The sequence below is a fragment of the Vulpes vulpes genome, chromosome 7 (assembly GCF_048418805.1).
Source record: "Vulpes vulpes isolate BD-2025 chromosome 7, VulVul3, whole genome shotgun sequence".
Classification (NCBI taxonomy): Eukaryota; Metazoa; Chordata; class Mammalia; order Carnivora; family Canidae; genus Vulpes; species Vulpes vulpes.
In genome coordinates this window covers 108356671-108378229 of record NC_132786.1, presented here as the reverse complement: position 1 = coordinate 108378229, position 21559 = coordinate 108356671, and the positions used below count along the sequence as shown (strand labels likewise).

Sequence of the window (21559 nt, the reverse complement as noted above, 5' to 3'; positions counted from 1 at the left end):
AAAATTTAATTAAAAATAAAATAGGGGATGCCTGAGTGGCTTAGTGGTTAAGTACCTGCCTTCAGCCCAGGGTGTGATCCTGGGGTCCAGGATCGAGTCCCACATTGGGCTCCCTGCATGGAGCCTGCTTCTCCCTCTGCCTATGTCTCTGCCTCTCTCTCTCTGTGTGTGTCTCTCATGAATAAATAAATAAAATCTTTAAAAATAAAATAAAATAATAAAAGCTAAATATAAAAGACTGCTCTTAAAAAAAAATTGAGGCATTTGGATCGATCAGTTGGTAAAGCATGCAACTCTTGATTTCAGGATTGTACTTTCAAGCCCCACCTTGAGAGTAGAGATTACTTAAAAATAAAATCTTAGGGGATCCCTGAGTGGTTCAGCGGTTTAGTGCCTGCCTTTGGTCCATGGCGTGATCCTGGAGTCCCAGGATCGAGTCCCACATCAGGCTCCTGCATGGAGCCTGCTTCTCCCTCTGCCTGTGTCCCTGCCTCTCTCTCTGTCTCTCATGAATAAATAAATAAAATCTTAAAATAAATAAATAAATAAAACCTTAAAAAAAGACTGCTCCTTTTTTGAGTTATAATCTTTTTTGTATTAAAATATAATTTCTTTATAAAAAAAAGGGGAAAGTAGATGGTAGTCTGAGGATTATACTAGTTTTTTTAAAAAATTTTATTTGGTTAAAAAAATCTTATTTGGCAAAATGAAGGCTGGCCACACTGTGCTAATTCCCAAATTTTTTTAAAATAACATTTTATTTTATTATTTAAAGATGTATTTATTTTAGAGCGAGAGTGAGAGCACAAGCCAAGAGAGGGGCAGAAGGAAAGGAAGAGGACCTTAAGCAGACTCCCCACTGAGCATCAAGGAGCCTGACAGAGGGCTTGATTCCAAGACCTGAGCAGAAACCGACAGTCAGATGCTTAACCAACTGAGCCACCCAGGTGCCCTAATTCCCAACTTTTTTTATAAATTCAATTGCCCTGGGTGACTGGCTGGCTCAGTTGGTGGACCATGCAACTCCTGATCTCAGGGTCCTAAATTCCAGCCCTAAGTGGGGGATGGAGATTATATATAAATATATATAAATTATATATACCTTAAGTCCCCAGGGTGCCCTTGATCAAACAACAAATGTGTTTTCTAGATGCTCTGAAGCCCTCCTACAAGTTCCACAACGAATTCTCCATGAAATAACTAAGAAAATGCCATGGGAAAATACATTTCGATCAATCAACAAGCCAAACCTTTAAAAAGCAACAGCATCCATGTAGTCAAGCAAACTTACATAAAACACATGTCACTAAGAAGACCGGTTGTTAAGTGCCTTAAAAATCCCACTCCAAGAACATCTTCAACGGTGCAAACTTCACAAAGAATAGATGTCAAATGGAGAGATGTGGCAATGTCTCATTTCCTCAAAAGCAACACAAGGAAAGAAAGGAGGAAGGAAGGAAAGAAAGGAAGGAAAGGAAGAAAGGAAAGAAAAAGAAGAAAGAAAGAAAGAAAGAAAGAAAGAAAGAAAGAAAGAAAGAAAGAAAGAAAGAAAAAGAAGCTTTAATTAGATGATCTTTAAATTCTCTTCCAGGGCAGCCCTGTGGCTCAGCGGTTTAGTGCCGCCTTCAGCCCAGGGCCTGGTCCTGGAGACCCGGGATGGAGTCTGACGTTGGGCTCCCTGCATGGAGCCTGCTTCTCCCTCTGCCTGTGTCTCTGCCTCTCTCTGTGTGTGTGTCTCTCATGAATGAATAAATGAAATCTTAGAAAGAAAGAAGAAAGAAAGAAAGAAAGAAAGAAAAGAAAGAAAGAAAGAAAGAAAGAAAGAAAGAAAGAAAGAAAGAAAGAAAGAAAGAAAGAAAGAAAAAGTTAAATTATCTTCCAGCTGACACTGGAATCTGTGCAATTCAAAGTTCCAGGTAGCTAACTGATACACGTGTGGTCCTGGAGAAATAGAAAAAGAACTTTAACTTACAAGAACTAACTTACATCTTCAGGAAAAAAAATCTGAAAAGTTCTCAAAACAAAACAAAAAACCGGAGCCAACATAAACAACACACTAAATAGTAAGCACATCAGAAGGTCGTTGCAGGATCAAAGTTTACTTCAGTGAACTAGCTCCACAGTCTTACTACAACATGGTAAGGACACTTTTGCGCTGCAGTTTCAGGCTAACGTGGCAGAGGGAGGGGTTTGGGTGTGTGTTTTTCCAAATTAGATGTAGTCTCCCTCCTCAAGTAAAGGATATGGGGGGGGGGGGGGGGGACGGGACTGAGAGTTACAGAAAGGACAAAGGAACCACACCTCATTTTATTTGGGTAGGGTGCCGTGGAGGGAAACAGAAAACAAGCATACACAGTAGTCTGATACCAACAACAAGGAAAAATTAAGCTTATAGTGAAATTTCAAGAGAAATACTTATTGGATCACAGGCTCTAAGTGGAGAGAAGTCGACATCACAAAGTGGCAGAAATCTGCTTAATTTTTGGCAACTCTGCTCAAAAAAAAAAAAAAAAAAAAAAATCATTTCCGAGGCTGGGTTCCACCCTCCAGAGCTAAGGCAAGTTATTGCATCAGGCACTCGCGCGGAAGAAACCCCTTTTGGTATTCCACTACTAGGTCACCGACACCCGAGTCCTGTGCCGAGTTTTTGGCTTTTTTTGTGTGAGCATCCACTCGAGCTGATCTTTTCCCTCGTCCTCCCTACATTCCGATATTCACGCCGCGCCCTAGGAAAAGGAGGCCTGAATTCAATCATCAAGCCCTCCAGCTCACGAAACTTCCCCCCACCCCACCCCACCCCCCAAAAATCAAAACATTTCAAAATGTTCCATAAGGAGGATGGATGGCTGACTTCACCCAGGTAACTCAGCCACATTTTAGTCCTCCCAGGTTTGCGATGCGTAAAGCTCACTCAAACCCAAACCGTCTGTCCCTTGGGAACCCGGAGATGACAGGAGCGAGCGAAGGGCGACCAACTCCCATCACGATCAGAAAGAGAAGCTGGGACACCTCCTCTCCACGTTTCAACTTATTTTCTCAGCCTCCTATGTGGCTGAGAACTAAGCACCGAGGGAAGGGAGATGTCAAGGAGGAAACGCTTGATCCAAAGCATCCTGACGATTTAAAAAAAAAAAAAGGGGGGGGGTGTCCAGCAATAAGAAGGCAGAACCGACAGCTCCGCCTGTGACCCGGGATGAATTAGGACCTCGCCCCCCGGGTGGCACAAGGGGTACCGCAGAGGCCGGAACCCTGGAGCGGGGGATACTGAGCTAGGCCGGGGGGGGGGGGGGCGCACGGGCTGCGGCCCCGCCCGAGGCCGGAGGGGCGCACACGCGGCCGAGGGCCGGAAGGAGAGCAGAGGGCGAGCGGAGGGCCGCGGGGTGGAGGGCACCCCGAGGGGGCCCCGCGAGGAGGGACCGAGCACACGGGGACCCGAGTCCAGGGCGGCGGGGGCGAGGAAGACCCCAGGGGACCAAGGGCTACCAGCGGATGAAGGAGAGAGGTAGGGAGCGGGGGCGGGGGGAGCAGGGCCCCGGGCCCCGGGGAGCGGCGGAATGCGCGTACCTGCTGGCGCACCGCAAGCCTGAGAGGCGCCAGCACCTCCTCAGCCCCGGCGCCGTCCATGCTGCTGCTCCGGGCGGCGGCGGCGGGGAAGGAGGCCGCGGCGCGGGCGGGCGCGCTGAGCGGCCGGCAGGGCGGGAGAGGAGCGGGCCGGGCCGGCAGCCGGGACGGCAGGGACAGCAGCAGCGCGGCGCGGGCGGCTCGGAGCAGCGCCGAACGCGGAGAGGGCATGAGCCGGCGAGCCTGGGCGGTCCGCGGCGGGCGGGCGGGCGGGCGGAAGCGGTGCGCAGGCGCGCAGGCGCGCACGCGCGCAGGGCCCGCCCCCTCCCACGAGCATGATGAAATCGCCGCGTAAACGCCGCGGCGCGCGCGCAGCCGCACATTCCGCACCCCACGACGCGGCGCCGGCTCGGCCGCCCGCAGATTCGACACGGGATGCGCGACCCTCTCTACCTTGGGCGCGCTGGAGGGCTGCGGGACCTCAGGGGACACCCGGCCGGCAGATCTGCACGAAGATGGGCCGGGCCCCTCGCCAGCCACTCCGGTAGAGCGGACCGAGACGCGCGAGGACCTTCGCAGCACACAGGCTTTGGGCGCGGATGCTGGGGCTCGCCCGCGGGAATACGCACATCTGTATACAAGCCTCGTAACACATCAGGGACGGGGAGTCCTTGTTGCTCAAGCCCTCACGCTCCTCGTATGGAGGCACAAAAGAGGTTAATGATTTGCCCATTTTAACACACACCCCACCCCTGCCTCGACCTCATGGAAATAGCTGGGGAAAGGCGGAGGAGATGGGAAGGGCTTTTTGGAGGTGAGCCCTGAGCAACCTTTGTAGGGTGAGCAGGATTTGAACCAGCAGAGATGAGGAAAGACTAAGAAACAAGATAATGCAGGGAGGGGAGTGGAGCTGAGCATCCAGGTGCCTGCGATTCCCTCCGCCCCCCTCCACCAGGCCTTGCCTCCGCACACCTGCCGCAAGCCGACCTGTGCTGGGGGCCCCAGCGGATGACTTGCCAGACATGGCTTTCTTCCCTGGCTTCTGCCCCCAAACGCGGGTCGGCAGGCAAAGCTGGAGTCCCTTTCCAGAGAGGGAATAGGAAATTAAAGAAAGGGTTGGTTTATGGAAATAGCATTGTGCACAACCACTAGGATGTCTAAAATGAAAGTGATAGAAAAATGCCAAGTGAGGCTCTGGGACTGTCCCACACTGCTGAGAGGACTGTGGACGCTACAGCCGCTCTAAGGAACTGTTTGGCGTCTACTAAAGCCAACCATACACACATTGCCTGTGACCAACAGTTTCCAAATTCCCAGGAGTTTGGGAGAGAGTAGACAGGGTCACCAGAATGGGGTTGCCTTTCCCAGTACTATCGAAGTCCATATTCTCTTCCTGTTCCCATTCGTGGTTCTGGAAAAGTACTGACAGTTTAGCATAAGCAGGGCAGGTGCAAGAGAACCTTCTGTAATATTAAGCAATTTGTGCTTTTAAAACTTTTATGTCAAGATTTGATATTTATCACAATTATTGGGGTTTGTTTTATTTTATTTTATTCTATTTTACTTTAAGACTTCATATTTATTTATTCACGAGAGAGGCAGAGACATAAGTAGGCTCCCTGTGCAGAGCCTGATGCAGGACTTGATCCCAGGACTGATCAGGACCTGAGCCAAAGGCAGACACTCAACCACTGAGCCACCCAGGCCAGGCGCCCCATATTTGGCTTCATTTTAATAGATAATTTTGAATTTAATGTTTTTAAAGTTGGAAAACAACTTTAACTTGTACATATACTCTTATTTACATTTTTATTAAAACGTATTCAAATTCTGTGTATTTTAAATACAATTCCATATGTATTTGTAGTTCTTTAGATCAATAATGTCTCATGGGTTTTCTCGTGAGGACAGTCCTAGCTCTAGTCTCTAAATCTGTTTTTCCCCCCTCCAGTGCATCTCCCTACTGCTGCCTCAGTGATTATTTCTAAAACGCAAAGCTGTGCATCTTGCTCATCTGCTCAGGACGCTTCAGTAGGTCCACATGGCCCTTAGCAGAATTCCCTAAGTGGTTTCCCATAGGAAACTACATCTACAAGACAATAAAAATAGGTTATATTCACTGAAGGTGTACTATGCACAAATTAACATTCTAACTCACCTCTTGTAAATTTATTCACAATCTGATGAAGTAGACTCCGTAATAATTCCTATTTCATAGATTCAGGATTCAGAGCACTAAGATATAAATAACTTGGCCATGGTCATATAACTACTGAGTGGAGGACCAGAATGTGAGCTGGGAGCAGAGGCCGTTTTAACATATAACTTAATGAAGTTCGGTTTGTCTCTTTTCTTTTCCTTTGCTCATTTATTTTGTTTCTTAAATTCCAAATATGAGTGAGACCATGTGATATTTTCTTTATCTGACTTATTTTACTTACCGTTATACTTTCTAGCTCTGTCCTTGTTGCAAATGACAAGATTTCATTCTTTTCTTTTTATAGCTGAATAATATTTCATTGTATATATATCCACCACATCTTATTTATCCATTCACTTATTAAGGAACACTTAGGCTGTTTCCCTAATTTGGTTATTATTAATAATGCTGTGATAAACATAGGAGTGCACATATCCCTTCGTATTAGTATTTTTATATTTTAGGGATAAATACCCAATAGTGTGATTATTGGATCATAGGGTAGTTCTATTTTTAATTTTTTTGAAGAACCTCCATACTGTTTTCCACAGTGGCTACACCAGTTTGCATTCCCAACAGCAGTGCAAGAAGGTTCCTTTTTCTCCACATCCTCACCAACACTTGTTTCTTATATTTTTTATTTTAATCATTCGTCTGTTGGCCATCTGTATGTCTTCTTTGGAGAAGTGTCTATTCATGTCTTCTGCCCTTTTTTTAATTGGATTATTTGGTTTTGGGGTATTGAGTTGTATCAGTTCTTTTTTTTTTTTTTTTTTTTTTTTTGTATTTTATGCTTTAGGGAGAAAGACTTTTTTTTTTTATTGTAGTTCAATTTGCCAACATATAGCATAACACCCAGTGCTCATCCCATCAAGTGCCCCCCTCAGTGCCCGTTACCCCCGCCCACCTCCCTTTCCACCACCCCTTGTTCGTTTCTCAGAGTTAGGAGTCTCTCATGTTCTGTCTCCCTCTCTGATATTTCCCACTCATTTTCTCTCCTTTCCCCTTTATTCCCTTTCACTGTTTTTTATATTCCCCAAATGAATGAGACCATATAATGTTTGTCCTTCTCTGATTGACTTATTTCACTCAGCATAATACCCTCCAGTTCTATCCACCTCTGGAAGCAAATGGTAGATAGTATCAGTTCTTTATATATTTTGGATACTAACCCTTCATTTGCGAATATCTTCTCCCATTCTGTAGGTTGCCTTTTAGGTTTGTTGATTGTTTCCTTCACTGTGCAGAAGCTTTTTATTTTGATGTAGTCCCAATAGTTTATTTTTTCATTTATTTCCCTTGCCTCAGGAGGCATACCTAGAAAAATGTTGCTACAGCCAATTTCAGAGATTACTGCCTGTGCTGTCTTCTAGGATTTTTATGGTTTCAGGTCTCACATTTAGGTCTTTAATCCATTTTAATTTTTTTTTAAGATTTTATTTATTTATTAGAGACAGAGAGAGAGAGAGAGAGAGAGGGGGACTTGATCCCGGGTCTCCAGGATCAGGCCCTGGGCTGAAGATGGTGCTAAACTGCTGAGCCACCCAGGCTGCCCTCTTTAATCCATTTTAAATTTACTTGTAAGTCATCCAGTTTCATTCTTTTGCATATAGCTATTCAGTTTTCCCAACACCATTTGTTGAAGAGACTGTCTTTTTCCCATTGTATATTCTTTTCTGCTTTGACCATATAATAGTGGGTTTATTTCTGGGTTTTCTATTTTTGTTCCATGGGTCTCACCCCGAAATTGTTTTCTTGATTTCACTTTCTGCTGCTTCATTGTTGGTATATAGGAATGCAACACGGGGCGCCTGTGTGGCTCAGTCGGTTAAGTGTCTGCCTTCAGTTCAGGTCATGATCCTGGGTCCTAAGATGGAGCCCTGCATCAGGCTCCCTGCTCAGCAGGGAGTCTGCTTCTCCCTCTGTCCCTCCCCCCACTCATGCTTGCACTTGCTCTCTCCCTCTCTGAAATAAATAAAACCTTAAAAAAAGGAATGCAACAGATTTCTGTACATTTTTATATCCTACAACTTTATTGAATTCACTTATTGGTAGTCTTTTGGTGGACTCTTTAGTTTTCCTATAGGTGGATTTCTCAGATTTCACTACTGAGTGTGATGTTTGCTATGGGTTTTTCATGTAAAGACTTTACATTTATCTTTATTATCTTTTTTTTTTAAGATTTTACTTTTTTATTCATGAGAGACACAGAGAGAAGCAAAGACATAGGCAGAAGGAGAAACAGACCCCTGTGGGAGCCTGATGTCAGACTTGATCCCAGGATCCTGGGATGATGACCTGATCCGAAGGCAGACACTCAACCATTGAGCTACCCAGGTGCCCCAGACTTTATTATCCTGAGATATGTTCCCACTAGACCTACTTTGCACAAGATTTTTTTTTGTCACAAATGGATATTTTACTTTGTGAAATGCTTTTTCTGCATCTATTGAAATGATCATATAGTTTTTATTCTTTCTCTTATTGATGTGACATGTCACACTGATTGTTTTGCACGTATTAAACCACCTTTATATCCCAGGAATAAATCCCACTTGATTGTGGTATATGTTTTTTTTTTAATATAATGTTGGATTCCCTTTGTTAATATTTTGTTGAGGATTTTTGGATCTATATTCATGGGAGATATTGGCCAGTAGTTCTCTTTTTTTAGTATCTTTATCTGGTTTGGGTACCAGGGTGATACTGGCCTCATGGAATGAATTTGGAAGTTTTCCTTCTTCTTGTGTTTTTTTGGAATAGTTTGAGAAGAATAGGTATTAACTCTTTAAATGTTTGATAGATTTCTCCTATGAGGTCTTCTGGTCCTGGACTTTTATATTCTGGGAGTTTTTTTGATTACTGATTCAATTTCATTGCTGATAACTGGTCCATTCCAATTTGCTATTTCTTCCTGCTTTCATTTTGGTAGGTTATATGTTCCTAGGAATTTATCCATTTCTTCTAGATTGTCAGTTTGTTGGCCTATAGGTTTTCATAGTATTCTGTTACAATTGTTCGTATTTCTTTGGTGTTGGTTGTTATTTCTCCTCTTTCATTAGTGATTTTGTCTATTTGGGTCCTCTCCTTCTCTCGCTCTCTCGCTCTTTTTTTTTTTTTTTTTTAATGAGTCTTGGTAGAGGTTTCTCAATTTTGTTAATCGTTTCAAAGAACCAGTTCCTGGTTTCTTTGATCTGTTGTATTTTTTTAGTTTCTATGTCATTTATTTTTGTTCTAAACTTCCTCTTGCTGGGTTTGGGTTTTGTTTGTTGTCGTCCCTGAAGACTATTCTCAGTTTACATGATTTTCTTTCCTCTCCTTTGCTCAGCTTGGTTACTTTCCAGTACTCTGCCTTCCAGTTCATGAATTCATTCCTCTACTTCATTTAGCCTCCTACTTATTCCATCAAGTATATTTTTTATTTCATTTGCTGTGTTCTAAATCTCTGATTGGCTCTTTTTTATCTCTGTATTAAGGGTCTCACTGATGTTTCCCTACTCTTTTCTCAAGTCCAGAGAGTATCTTTATGATCATTATTTTTAAATCTCTACCAGACATATTATTTATATCCATTTCACTTTGGTCTCTTGCTGTCGTTTGATCCTGTTCTTATGCTTGGGAGATATTTCTCTGTCTCCTCATTTTGTCTTTTTCTGTTTGTTTGTTTGGTTGGTTTTGTGTGTGTGTGTGTGTGTGTGTGTGTGTGTGTGTGTGTTAGGGAAGTCAGCTACTTTTCTGGTTTTTAACAATAACAGCCTTATGAAGAAGAAAGAGGTCCTGTAGTGCCCTGCAGTGTGGTGTTCCAGTTCCCCAGGGCTTGGCACTTCAGGGAGTATCTCCGAAGTGTGTTGCCTGTGCTCTGCTGTTGAGTTTTCCCTTCTTTTTCCTTCATCCAGTTATTTGCAGAGGCTCTCTTTGCCTATTGTGAGGAGTGTTTGGTCCCCAGCAGGAATGGGTTACATCTTATCAAGGTGGATAAGGTGGGGTGGTCTGCTTGTGAAACAAGATATACACCCACTGCGGCTGGAACTGAGATCTTGCAAAATGAACAAGTCTAGAGATGTGTTGTTAGCCAGATTTGTACAGGTCTGGTGAGCATAGATTAAGGTGAGCGTGACTGGAAAAGGCAGATCTGTTAGATGGTGTTGGGGGGTGCTGGTGCAAGCAGATTAAGTAGAGAGTTTTGTTGAGGTGTTGCTGCCTGCAGGTATCCATTGTTTATGCTGCGGGGCACAAGAGGAAAGTAATGCCTGCCAGCTCCTTTGTACCTAGAGGGGTCTCCCTGTGACCCTTCTCTCTCTAGGCCACACTTTGAGATAAGCAAATCACTCTCCCTCTCATCTGCAATCACCTTCCCTCTCATCTACCCCTGGCATTTTTTAAACTGATAGGTCTATGCTGCATCTGCATAGGCTGTTGTCATACTATCTCTTTAAGGATAAGGAGTCCACTTCCCAACCCTCTCCAGGCTCCCCCAGAACTGAGCCTGCAGATTTTTAATTTCTAGGCTTTAAATCCTGCTGGTTGTAAGAACCCATGAAACTGTCACCTCTGTCTTTCAAAAGCAAATGTTGTGGGGATTTATTCTTCCTGTTTATGGGCTCTCTGCTGTGATAGTCTGTTTTCCCTCCTTTTCCATGTCACTGACTTCTTCCCCGTCCCAGATGGCTATGGTCCGTTTTGCTTCCAGACTGCATCTTCACCCTTCCTGCCTTCTTTGATGAGGCCTCTTGGGGATCCCTGGGTGGCGCAGTGGTTTAGCGCCTGCCTTTGGCCCAGGGCGTGATCCTGGAGACCCGTGATCGAATCCCACGTCGGGCTCCCGGTGCATGGAGCCTGCTTCTCCCTCTGCCTGTGTCTCTGCCTCTCTCTCTCTCTGTGTGTGTGACTATTAAAAAAAAAAAAAAAAAAAACTATTAAAAAAAAAAAGTCTCTTTGATGAGGCCTCTTCTCAACCTTTGGTTGTGGAGTTTGTCTGCCAGTCTTCAGATTGTTTTCGGGGTTATTTATGCTGCTGTGTTACCTAGTTGTATGCTTGGAACAGGGTGACCTTAAGGTCCTCCTGCTCTACCATCTTCCCCAACACTAATTGTTAAATGGAAAAAAGCTCACAATATTTATTTTACCATTGATCAGATACAGTGCCTGTGTTGCAAATAAATTGACTATATTAGTGTAAGCCATTCCTGTGATCCCTGTTCTGTTCTGGTGATCCATCTGTCTGTCAACCTTTATGCCAATATCACACTTTCTTGACTGCTGTTGCTTTAGAGTAAGTCTTAAAGTCAGATAATATACATTTTCCATCTTTCTTTCTTTTTCAAAATTGTTTTTGACTATTCCAGGTCCTTTCCATTTTTGTATAAATTTTAGAATTGATTTGTCAATTAAAAAAATATTTCGGGAGAAATGACAGTTTAATACAGGCTTTGGGTGTCTTTTGTTAAATTTATTTTTAAGTGTTTTTACTTGTTAGCTCTGAGTGTTAATTTTGTTTTTCAATGGTTTGTTACTAATGTTTAGAAATATAATTGATTTTGTGTAGTGATCTTTTATTTACTAATTTTAGTAGTTGGGTTTTTTTTGGTAGATTCCTTGGGATTTTCTACATTAATAATCATGTCATTTGTATATAGAATCAGTTTTACTTCTTCCTCTCCAATCTTTACACTTCTTTTTTTTTTTTAACTTGCCTGGCTGTATAGTCCATGTCATCTTGTACAATAATGAATAGAAGTGGTGAGGATGGGGTACCTATCAGCTCAGTCGGTTAAGTGTCTGCCTTTGGCTCAGTTCATGATCCAAGGTCCTAGGATAGAGCCCCACATTAAACTCCCTGCTCAGTGGGGAGTCTGCTACCCTCTCTTCCTCTTCCCTTCCCCCTGTCTCTCTCTGCTCATGCTCTCTCTCACTCACTCTCTCTCAACCAAATAAAATATTTAAAAAAGACTTATTTAATTTCCATATATTGAAAACTTTAAACATACACTAGTATTTTTTTATTTTTGCTTTCTAGCTTTTTTCCTATGTGATTAGAGAAAAACATTTGAAATTTATCAACTTCAGTAAATTTTGTGACCCAGCATATGGCAGTACCTTGGTGAATGTTCCATATGTACTTAAAAAGAATATGCATTAGGCAGTTGTTATGCATAACATTTTATAAGGGTCAGTTAGATAAGGTAGTTGATAATGCTTAGATAAGGTGGCTGTTCAGATCTATGTCTTACTACTTTTTTGTCTAGTTCTATAAATAACTGAGAGAGGATGTTAAAGCCTCTGATAGAAAATTTGTCTATTTTTACCTTTTGTTCTCTTGTGTTTGCTTCATGTATTAACTTTATTATGCATATACACATTTATAATTGTTACATCTTTTGCTGATACTTTTGTTATTATAAAATGTTCATCTCTAAATATATCTCTATCTTTAAGTCTACTTAGTCTCATATTAAGGTAGCCACTGAAGCTTTTTTATAATCAGTGCCAAGGGCTAATGAGGTGCTGAGTCCTCTTGCCATAAGCCTTATGTGTGGACCACCTAGGAGTCATGCCTTCCAGCCCCAATCCAGCCTTCAGATGACTGCAGCCCCAGTCAACATCTTGGATCTAACCGTATAGGAGAGGTCCTGCCCAGAACCACCTAGCTGAGCTGCTTCCAAATTTCTGATATATGGAAAATGTGAGATAATAGATGTTTGTAGCTCTTTAAACTGCTGGGTTTGGGATAACTTGTTACACAACAATGGATAACTAATACAGGATTCTTCCCTGAACTGGTTGTACAGTCTCTTTTTTTGAGAAATGAGTGACCAAACTGCTGGCTTTCAAGGAACCTTCTGAGGCTTTGACAGTGATTGTCACTGCAGTGAGAATAATATACTTCCTGAATCTTTTTACTACAGAAAATCCAGGTACCTATCATATTCAGTAAACATTTATCCCTTTACCTAAGAAACAGAAAACTCCACAGCTTGATTTTCTGGGCCTTTTTTCCTTAGGTGCAGGCAGCTACAGCGGAGGCTAAAGCAGAGAGGTGCCCTGAAGAGGATTATAAATATAGGGTGAGTGAACCTGGCCTGTGATCCACGTGGTCTGGCTTCCATAATTCTCTTGCACTGACTCTCCTTTCTGGCCCCTAAACCATTGACAAAGTTTTGCATCAAATTCCAGCCTCCCTTAGCAAAGATTTGTTTCAGCCTCTGTTATCCAACAACAAGGATGTAAGGATGTTTCCTTGAAACCTTAGTGATAATGTCCATGGCTAAGGCAGGGTAATTTATTGTAAGATTAATTTCTGTTTTGATTTCACTGGCGTAGAAGCATCAGGAAAAAAGAGAACAGCTTCTGTCCCCTTCCTCCTTGATTCCCAGGGCATAGGTAAGGGAAGATTTAATCTTCTAAAACTCTGAAATTAGGAGCCAGGGGATGATCCCCACTTAAGGCTTGTACAGTGAGAAGCAGAAGTGGCTAGAGTAGTAAGATTTTCTCTGAGATGAGGAATAGGCATCTATGGACCCATAAGAAATGGAGACCAGCAACTGTTCCCAAAAACCATATGGTCACAGTGCTAAGGTCTCAGTGAGAGGTGGTTAATGTGACACCGATAGGGGGACTGGATCCAAGTGCTGGGACTTGGCTTTGAAAGGATTCTTTGCTCCAGCTTGGCACAAAAGTGACCAAACTGTTGGCCTTCAGGTCACCCCCTAAGGATTTGGACAGGGAATGTCCAGTGGTGAGGCAGTGTCTCCACTAAAACTTCTGTGATGCTTAAGAGCCCTGATGCCTGTCACATAGTTACTCAGTAAACATTTACCAAGCACCTAGTCTGTGCCAAACATTGTTCTAGATACTGGAGAAACAGATTGAACACAACCAACAAATTTCCTCTTCACAGGAACTTAGATGCTTTGAAACCAAGTGCACAATATGAAAGTAAGCTGGTTAGGGGTGCCCAAGGGGCTCAGTCAGTTAAGCATCTGACTCTTGTTTTTGGCTCAGGTCATAATCTCAGGCTCCATGCTGGGCCTAGAGTCTTCTTGAGATTTTTTCCCTCTCCTTCTCCATCTGCTCCTGCCCCCATTCATATTCTCTCTCTCTCTCTCTCTCAAATAAAATAAATAAAATCTTTTAAAAAATAAGCTGGCTAATAAATAATTTCAGATAGTGATAAGGACTCTAAAAATAATAAATCTGGGAGGGGCACCTGGGTGGCTCAGTCAGTTAGGTGTCCAACTTTTAATTTCAGCTCAAGTCATGATCTCAGGGTTGTGAGATCAAGCCCCACATCAGGCTCCACGCTAGGCATGGAGCCTACTTGAGATTCTGTCTCTCCATCTACCCCACTCTCCCTCTCTCCCCACCTCTCTAAAAAGCAATAATAATAGGGGTGCCTGGGTGGCTCAGTCAGTTAAGCCTCTGTCTTCAGCTCAAGTCATGATCCCAGGGTCCTGGGATAGAGCCCCACATCAGTCTCCCTGCCTGGCAGAGATCCTGCTTTCCTTCTCTGTCTGCTGCTTCTCCTGCTTGTGCTCTCTCTCTGTCAAATAAATAAATAAAATCTTTAAAAAATAATAATAATAAAGCAGGGAAATTTGGAAAAGCATGATATGGGATGAGGCTAGTCTTTACATAGATGGTCAGGTGTCTCCAAGCAGGTGACATTTGATCTGAGATAATAGAGATAACAAGGAATCAGCTATGAGAAGCTCTAAAATAGTGGCATGTGCAAAGGCCCTGAGGCAGGGACCTACTTAGCTTGCATAAAGAATAGTTAAGAAAACCCATGTGTCTGTAATGTTGTGAATTAAAAGGAGAAAGATTTGAAATAAGATCAGAGAAGTCAACAAAGTCCAGATCATATAGATATTATAGGCCATGATTTTTTAAAAATGTTATTTATTTCACCTGCAAGGGGGAGTTGCTAAAGCATTTTAAGCAGGGAGTAAATGGTCTGACATCTGTTTTAAGATGATCATTTTGGCTGTGTGTGAAGATTGGGCTGGAGTGAGACTTTCCTTTGGGGAGTTTTGGAACCACGCTGACAAGAGTCCCCTGTACTCGTGGAGCCATTTGCCACAGTGTGTGGGCTGCACTCCGTCCTTGGCAGGGAGAGCCTGCAGGAGGCATGCCTCAGCACCAGCTCTGTCATAGATTTCCAAGGGCAGCAGGAGGGGTCCTTGGTCAGTGACACTCCCTGTAGTAGGAGCTCTGTAAGGCACATTTTGATGGGGCCTCACCTCCCATCAGATCAACATTTAACTCAGTTTTTTTTTTATTTTTTTTTTAAAGATTTTATTTATTTATTCATGAGACATACACACAGAGGAAGAGACACTGGCAGAGGGAGAAGCAGGCTCCCGGCAAGGAGCCCAATGTGGGACTCGATCCCAGATCTCGGGATCACGTCCTGAGCCGAAGGGAGATGCTCAACCGCTGAGCCACCCAGGTGTCCCAAACCCAGGTTTAGATTTAGTTTTGTCTTGTCCCTTCTGGATCCTTTGAGTTCCAGCCAATGGAACACGATTGAATTTGCCGCACGCTACTTCTCAGCCTCACCTAGAGGAAATCCTGTGTGCCGTCCTTGTGCCCTTCCCTCTCTGTTGGCTGAAGATTGTTATCCACATGTTAAATAAAGACAGCAGAGCATGGTCCCTGAGTAACTGTGTGAACAGAGCCCATTGCTCCACCTTTTCCTGATAAGCTCTTTAAACTGTTGACAGGAGCGAAAAGTAAATCTCTATTGCATTTGAGCTGTGATTCATTCTGGTCCATTCGTTAGAGCCACAAGCTCACCAGAGTTACTACACTGCTGTGGGCCAGCTATGAAAAAGATGGTAAAGAGATCCAAGACACAGAAGAAGGGGGAGAGATCAAAGAGAGCATTTGATTTACAGAAGTTCTGTGGATACATGAGTTTTTAGGAGAATGGAGTTGGCCTGTACTGGGATCACTCACGGCTGATGGGCAGTTATCCTGTGTGAGTGGACTGACAGGTGGTCCTGGTACCTTCTCTGGGCCAGTATCTCCCTACCTTTCTCATGCCCCTACTTGCAGTGAGATACCCACCCCTTCTCTTTTGCCTTCTTCTCCTGCTGTTTGTCTTCCCCTGCTCCCAGAGCGCCAGCCCATGCCTCTAGGATCCTGAGGGATGCTTCCCAGACCTTGGTAAGAGGGAGGAGTCTCCTGTCTAAGCCCCGCTCTTCCCCTAACTCTGTCTTTTGTTTTCAACAAGGCCTTTCACCTCTCTGGCCTCAGTCTCCCTCTCTAAACAATAAAGGGGGGGCAGCCTGGGTGGCTCAGCGATTTAGCGCCTGCCTTCAGCCCAGGGTGATCCTGGGAATCCCAGATCGAGTCCCACGTCAGGCTCCCTGAATGGAGCCTGCTTCTCCCTCTGCCTGTGTCTCTGCCTCTCTCTCTCTCTCTCTCTCTCTCTCTCTCTCTGTGTGTGTGTGTGTGTGTCTGTCTGTCTGTCTGTCATGAATAAATAAATAAAATCTTAAAAAAAAAAAGTAAACAATAAAGGGGGCTGGACCCGCTGACTTCTGGCTCCTTCCCACTCTCACTATGGGTTTATGAACTTATGACTTAGGGAAACAAATCTGTAAGAAATGGAAGGAGAGCAGGTTCCCCTCTGTCCAGCAGAGGGGACCAGTTCCTCACAAACTAGCACCTAGGCAGCAAGTGAGCTGTCAGGTGCTTGCAGGCCCGGCCTTCAGAGGCTTTCAGAGCAGAAAGGAGCCAGAGCTCTGAGCATGAGAGAGCCCCTGCACCAACATGGTGAGCTCATGGAAGCCCGCCAAGCCGTTCTCCGCTCTATGAGAAGTCATTCAGGCCCGCCAAGCCTCTCCTGCAGAGAAGGGGCGGGGCAGTCACCAAATATTCGTGGGGCTCTGACTTTGCCAGTTTGATGGGAAGGAGGAAGCTTATGTAAGCTAGAAAGACAAGACAGGCAAAAACAGACCAACAGGAGGATCCCTGGGTGGTTCAGTGGTTTGGCACCTGCCTTCAGCCTAGGGCCTGATCCTGGAGTCCCAGGATCAAAAAAAAAAACAAAAACAAAAACAAAAAAAACAACAAAAGCCTCACCAAAGCTTTTACTCCCAGATTGACAAGCCTGCAGCAGAACGGGTCTTCAGACTTTGGGTTATGGTTTGAATTGTGCCCCTTCAGAACATCAGGCCACCTCAGAATGTGACCTTATTTGGAAGGAGGGGTCAGTGCAGATAGAATTAGTTGAGTTCATACAGGAGTAGGGTGGACCCTTAATCCAATATGACTGGTGTCCTGATAAAATGAGGGGAATAGGGATCCCTGGGTGGCGCAGAGGTTTGGCGCCCGCCTTTGGCCCAGGGCGCGATCCTGGAGACCCGGGATCGAACCCCACATCGGGCTCCCGGTGCATGGAGCCTGCTTCTCCCTCTGCCTATGTCTCTGCCTCTGTCTCTCTCTCTCTCTCTCTCTCTATGTGACTATCATAAATAAATAAAAATTTAAAAAAAATAAAATGAGGGGAATATGGACACAGAGGGAAGATGGCCATGTGAAGATGGAGGCAGAAGTTGGAATCATGCCACCAGAGGCCAGGTAACCCCTGGAGCTGCCAGAGGCTGGGAATACCTCCCATAGAAGCTTCAGAAGGAGCATGGCCCTGCCAATGCTACGAGCCTCCAGAACTGTGAGACAATACATTTCTGTTGTTTAAGTCACCCAAATTTGGGGTACTCTGCTATAGCAGCCCTAGCAAACCAGTATACTCGGCCTCTCATCTTCCACGGCAGAGGCAGTGCATCGGCTCCGTCCCACCTCTGCAGCAGGATTTGTTGGATTGCACAGCATTTGTTGCTGCTACTGGTTTCAGTTTGTGCGCCACTACTGGACTGCTCTGTGGGCATTTGAGCTGCAGTCCCTACTTCATACTTCCTTGAGGGGATTGGGAGAAAGAGCCCCTCAGCCTCCTCCCAAAGGCCTTTCAGATGGGCTATTTGTTCCCCCACTGGGCTTCCTGTCCACACAGGGCAGCTCTGATGCAGAGAAGTTTCTTTATGTTGGGCAAAAATATGCCTCCCTACAACTTTCGGCCTGCCAGTCCTTGCTGTGTACTCTAGGGCCACAAAGAACCCTCTGTATTCTCTGCCTTTAACACTTCCACACAGGAGCCTTTTAGCCTTAAAAATTGTCTAATCCCAGATCCCTCAGAACGTCCTCATTAATATGGTTTCCTGATGGCCACCTTATCTAGACAATTCCAGTTGTTAAACTCCCCCCTGTAGTTAGGGACCAAGACTAGACATGATACACCTGGTGTGTGTTCTAACCAGAATCAAGGGGCCAAGAGCATCACCTTCCTGGTTATGAATTCAATACCTTTGATGATGCAGCCTAAGGCCACTTGAAAGACTATGACTATTACGATTTCAGGAGAGGGATGAGAAATGATAAGTTCCTTGGCCACCAGGAACACTTCCACGGATACAGAGGTGTGTTGTGAGGATGATAAACTGCCTGCCGAGGAAGGAGTGATATCGAGCCAGGTGCTCAAGCCAGAATTCTTGCTTCTGAACTTGACCTCTCTACTTTTCCTATCGAATATAGTTCTTGCCTATTTTATTTATCTCTAAGTCTCTCTGAAATCTGTTTCTTCTTTCCCACCACCCCGTCATCTCTTTTAGAATCCCTGCAATAAGTTTCCCTGTCTTCAGACATACACACAAGATCTACCCACCCACCCCCATGTTTTCAGGATAAAGCCCAGTGTCACCAGGGCCTGTGTCCCAGCCTCACTCCATACACATCATATGATCCAGTCTTACTAACTTACAAGAGGAGTGGTCGTTCACCTTTGGCCTCTGCCTATACTCCTACCTGGAACATTTTTTTTCATCTCACTTTCCCCACCACACCTCTAATTTCTCAGTCCCTCCCACCTAGCACATACCTTCTACCAGGAAGAGTCCTTGGATACAAATAGGATCCCGTTCAGGTCAGGCTTGCCCCAGTGGCAGGACATGTATTAGGGCAACAGCAGGAGGACTCACAGAGTCAGCAGGAGCCTAGAGATGAAGCTCAAGAATGAAATTGCTCTGAATGGCCAAGAAGCAAAGGCCAGTGTACGAGTTAGGTTATGAGACTGATGCGCTGCCTGCTGCGCTAAGAAGGCATCAGGCATGTTAGTTAGGACTTGCCTTTGACCGTAAGTCCTAGAGACATGAAAAACAGATACAGAACAACAAGTGCTCTATTTTTCTACCACCTAAAAAGAAGCTTAAAGAACATGGAACAGCCCAGCTTATTGGTGTCCTTCCCAGCAGCCATGTGCAGCAACTTCTGACATCTCATTGACAAGAACTGGGTCATTCGATGTGATGGTTAATTTCATGTGTCAACTTGGCTAGGCCATGGCATTCAGATATTGGGTCAAACAGATCTGGATGTTGCTGTAAAGGAGTTTTTATATAAGATCAACATTTAAATCAGATTGGTCAAGTGAACCTCCGTAACGTAGGTACACCTTACCCCATCCATCAAAGGCCTTTGGAGAAAGAGGCCCTCTGAGGATTCGGTCCATGGGCTGTACTTCGGAAGCCTCGGTCTGAGGTTAGCAGACAAGGAGATAGAAAGTACAGTGTAAGGGGCCAAAGGGGAGGGGAGGAAACTAGTGTGAGAGCAGAGGGGGATCTGGGCAAAAAGGAGCCCTTTACATTTTCCAGGGACAGATGAAAGGAGAGTCTTTGTTGTTGCTCCGCAGTTTACCTGCATGGAAAAAAAAGGGTGAAAAGGTCTGTTTAGCTGGAAAGGTGTCTCTGCCATCTCAGGGTGGGCCCAGCATCTGTCCTGCTGGCCAGATGCCAAAATGCATTCAGCTCACTGTGATTTGTTTCTCCTGAAAACAGCAGGTGGAGAAATCTCTCTCTCAGCACCATGGCAACCAGATCTCATTCTCCTGTAACAGGAGAATTGGCAAGTGCACCCCTGCAGGTGCTGATCCATTAGTGTGCAGCTATGCTCCTTTCAAGGCCAGGCCATGGGTTGAGTGGTTGGAATGCGAAGATGCATAAACTGAAGCCCCGACTTGAAGGGAGTACAGAGGCTGGCAGAGGAGACGGAGATGCACAGCCAACCGTATACTAAGGAATCCAGAGAAGGGATGGACCCAGTGTTGCCCGAGCAGCTCCTCCTCCCTGGGATCCAGGAACTGACCTGCTGGGCTTCTCCAAAGAGCTGAGCTTGACTTGAATTTGAGTCAGTCACAGTTGGTCAAGGCCCAAGGAAGAAACCAACTTGGGAAGGGCTTCCCCCCTGCTGAGACTTAGACACCCCTGGGGAGACATTCTGTGGCCCTTCCTCCACACACAGGTGCAGTTTCAGAGAGCACAGGTCACTCCAGGTTGCTGTTGAATTTGATTTGGATCATGGTTGCATTGGTTTGGTTAAGGAATGTGAACAGGCCTCTGATTGCAATACACGGCTTCACCCAAGGCCACCTGGGCATCAGGAGAAGCAGGTGAATTTGTATCAGTTGGGTAGACACAAGGTTGTCCCAGTCGGGTGTTTGAGTAGTGTTCAGAGGCATGTTTGAGGATGCTATCAGAGCACCTGGCCCCGAGGAATACTTGAGAAACGGCCATGACCTTGTGAATTTTCATACTTCCATAGTGTGCAGGTGTACAGACAAGGATGACAAAGCCCACAGAAGGGCAGGTGGTAGCAGTAGGGGCCCCCTGGCCCAGGCAGACCTTGTGACTGCTCCCAGCTTAGCAGACAAGGAACACAGCAGTTGCACCTCTGTCCTCACATCTCAGCACCTGCAGGATCCAAGGTATGTCCTCCCCAGGTGCTGGGGTTACTGCCGTCCCTCTACCCCACAGAATCAGTACAACCCATTCTAGTACCTGTACCTTCATCTTTCAGTCATCCCTACCACGCATCCAGACCTTCTGTCCAGAAGGGACAAGTGCAAGGATGACAAGGACGTTTTTGCATCATGTACAGAAACCTACATAAAGAGATGTATGGGTCACTGCAGGAGCAGGGCTCTTAACCAAGGGGTCATTGATCTTTGTGATCCAGGACCATCTCAAGCCAAAGGGAAAATCCAGGTAGCTGAAATAGAATTAAGTTTGTGTCCTCTCAGTCCATTTTGGGGTCCCTTTTTAGCTTGTAGAGGGAAAAAAAAAAAGCATCATGACCAGGAATGGTCAAAGTAGAATCCCAAATTTTCGAAATAGGCTTATATGACTCACCACACCCTCTTGTCATTACTTGGGAAGCACCAAGGAGAGATGATCCCATGCTAGACCTGGCACATTGAGTGACTGTTAGCTTGAGTTGCCATAACAAAATACCACAGCCTGGGTGCCTTAAACAATAGACATGTACTTTCTCATCCTTCCCGAGGCTGGAAGCCCACGATTGAGGTGCTGGCAAATTCATGTTCTGGTAAGAGCCCTCTCCCTGGCTTGCAGGGGACTGCCCTCTCATCATGTGCTCACATGGCCTTTGGTATTATCCATGATCCGGTGTCTCTTCCTCTTTTTGTAAGGACACCAGTTCTACTGGATCAGGACCCCACCCTTATGACCTTAATTATACTTCTAAAGGCCCTCTCTTTTAATACAATCACATTGGGGGCTAGGGCTTCCACCTGTAAATTTAGGGGGGAACACAGTTCAGCCCGTAACAGTAACCTCGATGAGAGAAGGAGATAGGGGTAAAGTTAGATGTCTGTAAGTTAAGTTTGGAGGAGACTATCCCAATGCTGGATAATACCACATGCCTGCAGATGAGAGAGCATGGCAG

General features: G+C 45.0%; 1 protein-coding gene and 1 long non-coding RNA gene across 4 annotated transcripts in view; one reads left to right on the top strand and one right to left on the bottom strand.

The window, feature by feature from the left end:
- Nucleotides 1-3932, bottom strand: part of GARS1 (glycyl-tRNA synthetase 1) — a 47605-nt gene extending 43673 nt beyond the window's left edge. Inside the window, exon 1 of the mRNA XM_026019087.2 lies at nucleotides 3565-3932. Coding sequence (XP_025874872.2) covers nucleotides 3565-3792 — 228 coding nt within the window. The 5' untranslated portion in view covers nucleotides 3793-3932. The remainder of the gene's footprint in view (nucleotides 1-3564) is intronic.
- The window catches only part of LOC112935381 (uncharacterized), a 45604-nt gene continuing 27973 nt past the window's right edge, over nucleotides 3929-21559 (top strand). For all 3 annotated transcript variants that reach the window (XR_012002740.1, XR_012002741.1, XR_003238164.2), the window contains exons 1-2: nucleotides 3929-4277; nucleotides 12763-12825. This is a non-coding gene — a long non-coding RNA (uncharacterized lncRNA). The remainder of the gene's footprint in view (nucleotides 4278-12762; nucleotides 12826-21559) is intronic.